This window comes from Caenorhabditis remanei, chromosome III (assembly GCF_010183535.1).
Source record: "Caenorhabditis remanei strain PX506 chromosome III, whole genome shotgun sequence".
Taxonomy (NCBI): domain Eukaryota; kingdom Metazoa; phylum Nematoda; class Chromadorea; order Rhabditida; family Rhabditidae; genus Caenorhabditis; species Caenorhabditis remanei.
In genome coordinates this window covers 11,779,495-11,792,029 of record NC_071330.1, presented here as the reverse complement: position 1 = coordinate 11,792,029, position 12,535 = coordinate 11,779,495, and the positions used below count along the sequence as shown (strand labels likewise).

Genomic DNA, 12,535 nt, shown 5'->3' with positions numbered 1-12,535 from the left:
CACTACTAACTTAGCTAATATCATGTATCTACAGTAATCCTATTACACCGTAATCTCATCTGCCTCATCATGCTTATCTCCCTCCGTTAGCCTCTTAAAACGGAACACCGATGAAAACAAACAAAAAAATGAAAATGAATGAAAAAAATTCAAGTTGGGTGGGTGGAAAAAACAAGGAAGAATGAGAAGTGACAGGTGAAATTCAGAAATCGACTTCGTTTTCTGATTTTCAATTAAATATTCTGAAGTAAAGTATGACAGGATTCTGAATCAGAGATGTCTCATCTAGTAGTCTGACCAGAAGGAGAGTTTGTGACGGAGTTTGGAATTTATGGATTCCTGGAAAGCAACCGAAAATAGGTTGAGTTATCAGATGTCAATGCGAAAAGTCACATCTTATCATTTTACACTAACTAAATCATTACTGATCATTCCTAAACATATTTTTCATCCTAATGCGATCATGTATATTCTTAAAAATAAAAAGTGACGAAAAACCAGAAAAGAGTACGAATTTCTGACATATTTAGAGCCTGTGATTATTTGTAAAAACAAGGAAAATGATACGAAAAGTGATGCAGATTTTATCCGACTTATTTTGAGAGTCTCAAAGTTTGAAAGATCTCAGAATCTTGAAATTTAATAAGCTGGAACATAAATTCATGTCTACTCGAAAACCCATCAACTTTTAATTTCTTGAGAGAAAAAGCGAGGGTGGATATTAAATTCTTGATCGTTGAAACCTAGAAATTTAAGTTAATTAAAATTTTGAATTCTTTATTCAGAATTCAGAATTCAAAGTCTAGTCTCAATTTAATTAATAATGAGGACCAGGGATGTGTGGGACTAAACATTTCGGAAATTTCGAAATTTGGAATTACCGGAAACTTCGGAAACTCGGGTTTTCAAATATCCATAGTTAAAATGAATGAATATGAAGTGAAAACCATAAAATTCTGAAAATAGGTGTGATTTCTTAATTTCCGATTTCCGTTCCGCATATCCCTGAAAGGGACCTACGGTAAGACCCTCGTAAATCTACACTCCACCACAGAAACACTAAACTTTCATAGGTCAAACAAGTTGATGCACCAACTGTGACCTGACTACTAAACAGACTATTTAAAGGACCTCCAGCACTTAAGTGGGCGTCTCCTTTCGTTTAATTTTCTCAGAAAAAAAGTGTCGAGTCCCATAAACATGTGTTCAAAATGGGAAGTCTCGAGGGGGGAGGGAGGTCTGACGCAATTGTTCTTATCTTTAAAAATGCAGACGGAGGCGGTCAAGTGGAGAAACAAAAAAATTAATTAACTGAGGGTTTGACCAGAAATACAAAGGGTCAACATCCAGGAAGAGGGCTTCGTAAACACAGATGTGAACGTAAATCTACAGAAGGAGGAGGCGTTAATTCACAATAGTCTTCCCGTAAATCTACACAAGGCTTCTGTAGATTTACAGTACAAAAGCGTAATCTACAAATCAAATTTTCCCTCGAGTAAATCTACACCAACATCCCGTAATTCTACATTTAAAAAATCAGAAAAAAGTGCTCATCATCATGAAGTCTCCTTTCATCACGTCATTTCTACAAATTATTAAATTAGTCGTTTCTTTTTTTCTTCTTTTAGATAATCTATTGCCGGATGTCAATAGCACATAGGAGGAGAAGAAGAAGAAGATGATAGAGTAACGAGTTGGACTTTGAGACCAAAAATTATAGAGAGAATGGCATCATAATTTCAGAGACAAGGGATCTGGGGACCTGGAACAGTTGAATGGAGTAGGTCAAAAAACAGATAAACAAAAAACTACAGTACCCCCTAAAGAAATTTGAATTTCAAATCTATCCCTCTCATTTCAATTCCTAGACATTCAGAGTTCCGAAATTTATGCTTCTCCAAAAATCATCATTTTTTTCAAAATTCCTAAAATATTCCTAGAGATGAGATGTGCGCTTATGTAGGAGTTTGAAAACAATGAAAATCTCAGATTTTAGGATATTCAGGAAATAAATTGTCTGAGACTGTTCTTTCCATGAGAGACAGTTTTTCATTATAGGAATTTTGATTGATGAAAGTGCGTTTCATAGAACTTAACGCTGATGAAAGTACGCTCTACTAGCCTTCATGAAATCCAGAGTGGTCTCAACAGCAGGTACGTCCACTGACCATCGTATACTTGGCTTGAACTTTTGAATAGAAATGAATGAAAAGAAGAAATGGGTGGTTTGCCATTTGAGTGGGTTGTTTCTTCTTCTTCTTTAGAACAGATTAGGATTAAAACTTGACACCGAATCAGGAAAAAGGGGGGGGGATGATGTTTGTTTGCTGGAGTGACGTGGCAGAACAAACTGATAGCATAGTTCTCAGATTATTTGGAGAAATGGAACGCTGATGAGAAATCATGTGGGAACAGCAGGATAAATCATAAGGAATCAAAGAATATCCCTGTCTGGAAGCAATATTCGGGGAGGAATCAGAATCAGATAAACATCAAATGTGATTGGGGCAAATTCTGAACCTAACGAACGACGAGACTTAGATAGAGCGCACTTGCACTCCTTAATTCTGCAGCAGTGCAGTAGAGCGCACCTGTATCATAAAATGTTGAAGTCTAGGAGAGCGTAGGTTCATCAGTGCTATTAGCTCGGCACAGTCCTTACAACTGCGCTCCGCCGAAATGCATTTTAAAAATGTCTCTTTTTCTCTGAGTCTCTCAATTTCGAACACAATTTTCTTCGGTTTTGGTAGAGCGCGGTTGTAAGAAGCGTGACGTGCTAATAAGTTCAATGAAGCTCATCTTAATAATTCTCATCATGAAAAACTGTTGCTCATGGAAAGAACAGTCTCAGACAATTTATTTCCAGAAAATCCTAAAATCTGAGATTTTCATTGTTTTCAAACTCCTACATAAGCGCACATCTGCGCACATTCATGCCTAGGAATATTTTAGGAATATTGAAAAAATGATGATTTTCGGAAATCCGAATGTCTAGGAATTGAAATGAGGAGAGGGATAGATTTGAAATTCAAATTTCTCTAGGAGGGTACTGTAGTTTTTAAAAAGTCACAAAAAAAATCACATTCAGCGGAATGCTCAGAGCTTAGAGTGACCTCACAGCTCATCCTATTTATAAAACTTCGTCGATGGGGGGGTCTCAAATCGACTTATAAACTAATACATCCGCTTCTTAACCTCCCCCATATTTCACTTATTTTAGATACCACCAAATTTTTTGAGCCGGATGTTGATAGTTTGACCGATAAAAATAGGAATAATTCAAGAAGAGCATCTTGCCAATTGATCTGTGACTAATTGTTCGGTTCCCTTTTTGTTTTTCAATTTTTATTCGATTTCCTAGAATTCGGAAATTTTGCTGTTGTTTTGCAATCTGCATAAGTGAGCTAATTTGAGTGTAAAAATGTGCTCTACCGTACTTTTCTGGGTTTCCGTAACTTTTGGTCTTTTCTACCGTACTCCACAAAAAGTGTGCAAATTAGAAATTTAAATCCTTATCCCTCTCATTTCAATTCCTAGACAAAACACTCCGAAATGTATGCGTTCCGAAAAATCATCTTCTTTTTTTTTAATCGGAAATTTGCATTTGAGAAACACAAAACTAGACAATAATATTTGCGAATGGGCGCTTACGTAGGTGTTGAAAAAAATGAAAATCTCGGATTTTAGGATGTTCTGGAAATAACTTGTCTGAGACTGTTCTTCTTCCCATGAGCAACAGTTTTTCATGATAGGAATTTTTATGATGTAATTGCCCTTCATTGACTTTAACGCTGATGAAACTACGCTCTACTAGATTTCAATATTTTTATGCAAATGCGCTCTACTGCACTGCTGCAGAATCAAGGAATGCAAGTGCGCTCTATCTGAGCCTCATAGTAGCCATCGTTCGTTAGGTTCAGAATTCGTCCCAATCACATCATCTAACGTTTGTTTGATTTCTCCCGAATATTGCAAGAATCTTAAATTTTGAAAAATTGAGAGTCTGAGACAATTTGAAAATGTGTTGGAAAAAATTTTCTGAAAAATTAAAAATGTAAATCTGCACAGTACTCTCGTAAGGCTACATCCAGCCTCCCGTAAATTAAGTCAAGCTTCTAGTAAATCTACACAAGACTACAGTAAGCCTACATACCGACTCCGTAAATCTACACACTACACTCGTAAATCTACTCTAGATCAAAAAGTCTGCCGACACACACACACACATGTTCGTATCCATTTTCAAATAGCAACAAGCGGATTAATAACTAATCTTCGCATTTATCTCTATCATATTCTATAAATCCTAACCGAAAAAGACGTCCGAAAAACCATATGACATAGTAAAAAAAAGCAAAAAGAAGCACATTTTTATATAGACTAATGAAAAAAAGAAAAGAAAGAATAACATAAAAACAGCTGAACGGATTATGACATTATAATGATGTTTAACATTATAAAAAGATGATAAAAAGAAAAGAGAAGAGTCCAGAGGGAAAACTTGATGTTAGTGGTCACTTTTATACATTTTCAGATTACAATTCATGCAAAATGTTTAATTTTTCTCCCAGAAATCCGGATACAGAAACTTCAAAGAATCTGAAATTTCCAGTCAAATTTATACCAAAAAACTATGATCAAAGTGCGTAATTTCAGACTAAAAATGTGAAAGAGCCCGGATACAATTTACGGGAAAATGACGACTGTTTGTACTACCCGAAAATTCAAAAATTATGTATTGAATGCCTTGAAAAACGAGTTAATGAATCAGTAAGTAGGTCAAGAATCGGGCAAAAACTACATAGTGTTCTGGAAGTGACGTGAGGAGACTAGGTAGGAATAGAAAAGTGCAGAAAAGGAAAAGTGAGTGTTAATAAATCTAGAAAAATTCTTTTGTATAGTTTAACTAAAAGTACCGTAGACCAATAAACCTTCTAAATCGAAATCTACAGTAATCTTACCCCAGAATACCGTATCCCTCCACACAAAGTTTCATCTTCGGTGTTCTTCAAAAACATTAGAAGCACACACATCATCTCATCTAAAATTCTGCTGGAAAAATGCTCACCTCCAAAATTTTTTCGACAATGTTGTTTTTCTGTCTTGAATTCAAAAGTCTAGACGAACTCAATTATTCATAAGGTGGGGTCTCCTCTAATTTCACGTTCACATGCGATGGGAACGTGGGAAACTGCTGGAATAGGTTTTTTTTTTGATTTAGACTGGCCCTGAGGCTTTTAGATTAGCCATAGCTCTATTTTTTTGCACGTTTTGCTACAGTACTATTATTAACTTTGTGAATGTACAACGGCCTCACTGATACCTCACAATACCAAGCTTTTATTGAGTATGTAGATCAAAAATAGAGCTTCATTTTTCAGTGGCATACCGTAAGAAGTTGTTCTCGAGCTGTATAATTTGATGGACTATACATTTTTAGGCAGGGCTTGTACCAAACAGTTGTGAATTACAAAAATGGTGGTCCACTTTTGATCTACATAACCCAAAAAAACTGCAAGAACGACTATTTTTATGGTTCAGTGCCGTAGCTGAACACGTTAAGCCGACGTGAATATCGAGAGGTAGAGAGCGCAGAGAAGTCAGACACTCTTGTTTCTCTGCGCTCCCTCTCTCTCCCTTTACTATTTCCAAACCGTATACTGTAATGAATACCCCCTAAATTAAAACGAGCTCTGAAACTCAACGCTGCAAAACCAAGAACTCCTAGGGAAATAAGAAACCGTCCAATAATACAACTCCCAGGAAGTTCAAGAAATCACGGGATAAACATTTCCAGAAAAACAAGCAAAAACAAAAAAGTGTAGGCGAAGTTCAATTTCAAAACTTTTCCTCCCGTGCCTCATTGTTTACTCATCGCCCTCCCGATTTAGGCCACACGTCGTTTTCTTTTTTTCGCCGTCAAAAAACTTCAATTTCAGAAATAAAAGGACAAACAAAGCATATCGAAAAGGGAACCTTTTGACTCAAGTGACATCATGTAATAATTATAAAATAGACGAAGAAATAAGAGAAGAACAATTGAGTGAAAAAGAGAAGGAGAGGGAGTGGAAATAATGTGACCTGAAAAGGAGTTGTATGGGAGGGCACAAAGTTAAAGAATTAGTTGGTTAACCATCATAAAGGGCAGATTTGGAGGGAGAGAAAAGGAAGTTGGGTTCTTAGATCTTTGGAAAAGCCGAATTTTCTGGAAAGATGTCTCCGAGTTCTCCCATTTTTCAGTGTCTCAACTACCAGTTTTCTAAAAATTTGTTTACCTATAAAGCTAGAAAAGATAATTATATGAATTCATACCAATTTAGAGATAAAATAGAAGGATAATAAAAGGAAGAGCCGAGCTATCTAATAGCCGTTCGACTTCTGGGAAAAGTCACGTGATGAGTCTAAATAATTATAGGCCAATTATAAGGTCATTTTGATGTTAGAATGTAGTGGAGTTAGACTTCCGGGGGGATAAAAAGTGAGAAAAGTGAGGAATAAAAATGTTCTGCCTACACTACCCATCACCTTCGTTTTTCCTCTCATTGGAATCTGTCGAGTTTTGTTTTCTTAATTCAGAGCCATTCGTTTACTTTTCACCTGTAATCCCGCCCAAATCATGGTCAGTTTATACCCGTTCCGTATTTATCACAAAAACAATAACCTTTCTAATTACACCTGATTTATAGCAAAAAAAAACTGGGCATTTGTCAAAATAAGGTAAAAAAACAGACTTGCAACGGGCAGGGCCGGAAATTTTTTTTCCAGAAAAAAATGTTGTGAAAAAAGTATAGTGTAAAAATCAAAATGGTCACCGGGCCGGGCCGAAATAGAAATTTTTCTCGGAATTTGAATTTTTTGAATTTTTTTTGAAAGCATCAAGAAATTGGAATCTTTTGAGGTAAAAATGAAAAAAATTTCAAACAATTTGGTAAAAAATAGTACCTTTTTTGAAACCGGGCCGGGCCGAAATTTGACAAGTTTGGAAAAAATTTCAAAAATCCAAATCCGGGCCGATAGGAATTTTGCAAGTCTGAAAAAGGTATTTCGAAATGAAATAGAGTAAAAAAAATATTAAAAATAAAAAAGGATAATATTCGTTATAGCAAATCATTCAACTGTTGTTGTCTCATTCATCGTCATAGTCAATGAACCTGTTCGACGACAACCCAACGACGTCTGTAATCCTTGCCGACTCTTCGAATCCACATTCGGTACTCACTCGTCCCGTTTTCCTTCAGGTTATTCTTGTTGTCAATCTGGAATTTCATGGAGAGACATAAACTACGAATAGCCAACTTACAATATTCCCAAAGTCTCTATGATGAATCCAAGAATGTTCATAGCGAGAGCCAGGATTCCGCAGAGTTTCAGCTTTGACGAGTATATCAGCAACACCACTATCAATGGCTCTTGTCTCGTATGACTCATCTGCGATCAGGAATTGAGGTCCCCAAGATGACCATTTCTGAAAATGATCAGAGGTTTCAGAGCAGCTAGATCTCAGTTTCTCACTTGGCCCTTATCAGTGAATGGTGCAATCAAGACCTGTCCCAATTGTAGATTATCTACTTTGAAGTATACACGCGCTTCTCTGAATGAAGTGAGGACTGCTATAAAATAGAGGAAATCAACTCACTTATGCTTATTGAATAGCCATACAAAGGTCTTGTGCGGATTGTTTTCAATTTTAACAACGATTGCCTTTTTGAGAAATGGGTGGAGGGATAGCATGTGATCATGAGTCTGAAATATGGCTATGACTGTTAAAGCTTCATGGGGAAAATAGAGAAACGCGTACGTCTCAATTCGGAACATTTTTCGTGACCTATATCATTGGAAAGCTGAGAAAACGCTGATTCCAAATATATATTCAGTATTTGCCCTCGAGGTCTGGTATTCGAGAAAAACGCGGCCGACGTTTGGGCCGCAAACAAGTCATTATTACCGACGTGTGAAAAAATCGGCTGCGGTCCATTGCCCAAACTTTGACCTCGTTTTTCTCGTATACCAGGCCTCGAGGGCAAAAACTGATTATATATTTAGAATCAGCGTTTTCTCAGCTTTCCAATGATATAGGTCACGTCCCATAACACCACGGCCCCCTGGAGATTTTCCCTAGTAAGAACTCACAGCAAGACCATCCGTTTTTTGAAGCTGTAGAAGGGAATCATCTTCGAGCTGAAATATTGTCAAGTCAATCTGAAACTGAAACTCGAATAACTTACCAATTCATAATAACTCAAGTGCCAAACACTTTGCACTTCCTTGTCCACTTCCTTGTCCACTTCCTTGTCACTATCAGGTTTCTCCCGATGAACAGCGATGGCGTATCTCCGGGATTTTTCAAGCTTTTCTTTTCTACGGGAAACCTCTAATCGATAAAGAATCACGCATTTCCAAGTTGATAGGACCAATAACTGGATTGTAGATGTCACCATTCTCATCAGTTTCACACATTAACTTGAGTTGAAGCGTCTTTTTTCCTGCATCTCCAATCATTTCAGTGTGAAGAACCGCCGGGATCACCGAATATGCATAGCACTTCAAATTAAAATTCATCTCATCAATTCGTAGAATCATTTTGACCCAGGTGCCAATTGTTAAATCCAGATTTTCCGGGACTTTCTCGATAACAACATCCTTTCCGGGAGAACGATCTTTACACGTAACAAAGAAATTAAATGGGTCTTTTCCAGCTACTACTCCGATTACTTCAGTTTTTGGCTCAATTTCCCAGATTTCCCAGACACTGCTATCAATCTTTTTTTCATTTAAAAACTTTCTTTTGATAGTCATTTGATGTAAACCAGTTGGGAATTTGAATCTTTCGGTGTTGCTGAAAGAGATATGAGATGTACAGTACCGCTCAAAATGTTATAGACTTTAGCTGTTTTCAGCGGAAAATGACCAACTTTGACACTGTATTTCGGTGTCACTTGATTTTCCGATAAATATTCTTTTGTATGGGTTGAACAGAGCAAAAATAGCACATAATTTTTGTAGTTGACCTTTTTTTGTAGGGACATTGTCTTGAAAGTTACAGTTTGTCAAAATAATTTATCCCTGAAATCGATTAATTTCAGCGCAAATTAGCGAAATTTTAGAACTTTTCACTTTGACAACCTGTAACTTTCAAGATAGTGTCCCTACAAAAAAAAATGATCAACTACAAAAATGATGTGCTATTTTTGCTCTGTTCAGCCCATACACAAATGGATTGTCGGACAATAAGGTGACACCGAAAAACACTGTCCAAGTTGGTCAATTTCCACTGAAAACAGCCAAGGTTGATAACCTGTTGAGCGGTAATGTAGGTTTTTCTCCTCTGAACTCACCACCAGACCTTTCCCAAAACAGGATGATCGAAACTGTCCTGATTCTCAATCAACTCTTGTTCCAACCTGATTCGAATGAATTTTTCATGCACTCTCGTCTCCAAAACATTTCGGATCACCGAATAATTCTTACAGGTGAATCTACCAGTTTGTCGACTTTTTTGTTTGGGAAGGTATCTACTTGCATCTTTCGGAGTGAAGTTCATTGATACCCAGTCTCCTATTTCGACTGGGTGTCCGGGGATGATATCAAGATATCCGTCGATTCCGGGAAAGCAGTTTTTGCACCAAACATAGTATCGTGATCGGCTGGTGTGAGTCTAGAAGAAGAAACAATTTACGTTTGTTATCAGTATTTTGTGGACACAAACTTCCGCTGCTAATGATAAGAGATGAGCGTGACTCACAAACGGAATGGTCAAAAATCACCCAATCGTTGAGTCACTTACCACAAAAACAAACGTAAAAGAAAACGATTGTTATATCAATTGTTTGCATTGTGGCACTGGCTACACCAGTATCCTTTATATCTTTATCTTCTCTCCAGATTGATTTATGAATGTGTCGATCGCCTCACTTCAAACGGATAGGAGAGAATAGAAACAAAATCTCAAGAGATTTTACACTTTGATAGCTGGGTCAACTAGAAAATCCTCACGTTTTCACCTTTTTTCTTTTTTTCTATACAACTTTATTTATGAATTCCAGTTCGATTAATATACAGTACCGGCCAAAAATATATCATATTTTGCCTTTTTCAGTTGAAAATGTCCAACTATGAGGGTGTCTCATTGTAAAACTAACTGTCCCACAAAACATTATTTATGGGATCAAACAGACCAAGAGTTGAGTGCCAACTACAAAAATGGAGTGCTACTCTTGGTCTGTTCGATCTCATGTAAAGTTATTTTGTGGGACATTTTGTTTTATTATGACACACTCTCAAAGTTGGGCATTTGCAACTGAAAAAGGCAAAATATGATATATTTTGTAGGTATTTGTATTTGTATTTATTTATTGTAGGAGGGAACATGCCACTTATGCTACACCAGAAAAAGGGAGATAACCGGAGAAATACATGAATAGAGGTGAAGGGGATAAGAAGAATGTAAACTGTACGATAATTATAGAAGATTTAAACAGATAGGAAGAAGAATGAAGGTATGGTAGAAGATAAATAATATAGGAAGCGAGGGGGCGTAGATAATGAGCAATTGGGCCAGACCACCAGTTAATGAGATTGTATGGAGAAGAAATAGGGCGATTTTACCGGAGGAAGGTAAGACAACGTCTGAAACAATCATTTCACTCGTTGGTAGGGGAAGCCTGGCAGCGGCCGACCCAACAACAGAGCTACTTTGAGAGATATTATGCCTTCGCTTTTGGGTGCTCAGAGCCTTAGACAAGGTGTCCAAGTGGATTGCTGTGAGAATCCTAAAGCTACTTCGCATTCCTACTCCGATCACCTTTGAGGTTTATGTAGGGTGGTGGATGGTCGGGAACAATTGCAGAAGATAATAATACAAGGATAGAGTAAGAAGGATACGTAGAAGAGACCGGGCTGTTTTGTTGGGTAATGAGGCAAGAAAACGGAATGTGATGAGTGGTGAATACAATACGGTGGGAGAGAGGGTATGAGACAAGGGTAGAGAGCTGAGCAGATAAGAACTAGTAATTAAGATCGCTAAGAGTAAGATAGTTTTGTAATGGAAGGGCACGAAGCCGAGTTCTAAAGCAATCAGGTGTAGGGATAGAGATAAAAATACTCTCAGGAAGAGAATTCCAACAAGCAAGGGATCGAATGGATAGATATTGGGAAAAACATTTATATTTGTTCGGGAGAGTAGTTCTGACATAGTATTTGTGTCTCCTTAAATGGCTCAGCTTCGGATAAGTATAGAACAGATGATTCGGCATTTCGACGTCCTTTGTAACTAAGCATTTGTAAATAAATGATAAATCAGCTAATAGTCTTCGATATTCTAAGGATTCGAATCCGCATTCCTGAATTGCATTGAAATATCCATTGTACACTTTTCCGAATTTTTTATAGCATCTATAAATGAACGACTTCTGAACATTTTCAATTTTTCTGACGAGTTCTTTAAGGACTGGAGAAAAGACTACAGATCCGTATTCCAATAATGGTCGGGCGTATATAATGAAGCATTTAAGGAAAATTTCCAGAGGCGCATGTTTCAATATGTTGAAGAGAACGTTGATTCTTCTTTGTGCATTTCCAACAATGGTGTTAATATGAGCATTGAAGACCAGATTTCCCGAGAAAATTATTCCGAGATCACGGATTTGGGTGACTGGCGGGATATTAGCTCCGTTGAACACTGCACAGTTGGCGATTGGATTAGAATTAGATTTGAGATGGGAGAATTTTATGATATTACACTTTTCAGGGTCTCATGGAATATTTAAAGCAAAGTGTAATAGTAAAACATTGTTTAATGTAAAAATCTTACCTTTCCAACCACAATACCAGTGAAACGATTCTCCATAATGAAATGAATGAACGACTGATCTATCATCGACTAATCGAAGAACACACTTACAATTAGCAAGCACCCCCACACGTTTTATGACCGGTCTGAGGAAAAAAGGAAAAATCTGAGGAAAAATGAAATATGTCTGAGGAAAAAAGGGCAATATCTGAGGAAATGTTTTGTGATTTGACATGCCCGTGGTCAAAATGACATCAAAACACTTTGTAAACTCGTGTTCGTAGGCTTACATTGGCTCCGGCAGAAGAGTTATTTCCTTTTCCTCAGCCGGTCATGAAAACAGTGGAGTGTGCATGTCGCTTGCTCCGACTGGTCGACCTGATAAAAGTTTTTATCATTTCTCTCAGAAGAGGAATTTCTTCACGTAAAATAACTCAAATGAAAGATTTCGAAGCGCTCTACAACATGGTTAATTTTAAAATTGTGGAAACTTACACGTGTCTGCGGTTCAAGCCATCCTGAGGAGCCTTCCCCACTGTCGGATTCGACCGCTTAATATCATGTACTGGTAAATGCACATTACCATTTTATCTACCCAAACTCCATCAAGTAAATTTAAAATGTGTTTATTGAAAGAAAAGAAAGCACCAGAATTGAATGAAACAGGCAGGAAAGAAATAACAAACTGCAAAAGTAAGGCAAGAAGAAATATGGTGGAAACGAAAGAAAGGCGGAAAGCTCGAAAAA

The 12,535-nt window shown here is 37.2% G+C and overlaps 1 protein-coding gene across 1 annotated transcript; it reads right to left on the bottom strand.

Annotated features, from left to right (window-relative positions):
* Positions 1-7,142: 7,142 nt before the first annotated feature.
* Positions 7,143-11,845, bottom strand: GCK72_010874 (uncharacterized protein; the record flags this gene model as incomplete). Its single annotated transcript, XM_053728077.1, has 9 exons — positions 7,143-7,256; positions 7,301-7,465; positions 7,513-7,591; positions 7,637-7,743; positions 8,131-8,178; positions 8,226-8,371; positions 8,436-8,836; positions 9,336-9,655; positions 11,810-11,845. 9 exons carry the CDS (start codon positions 11,843-11,845, stop codon positions 7,143-7,145), a joined length of 1,416 nt encoding a protein of 471 aa, XP_053587654.1.
* Between the last annotated feature and the right edge of the window lie 690 nt (positions 11,846-12,535).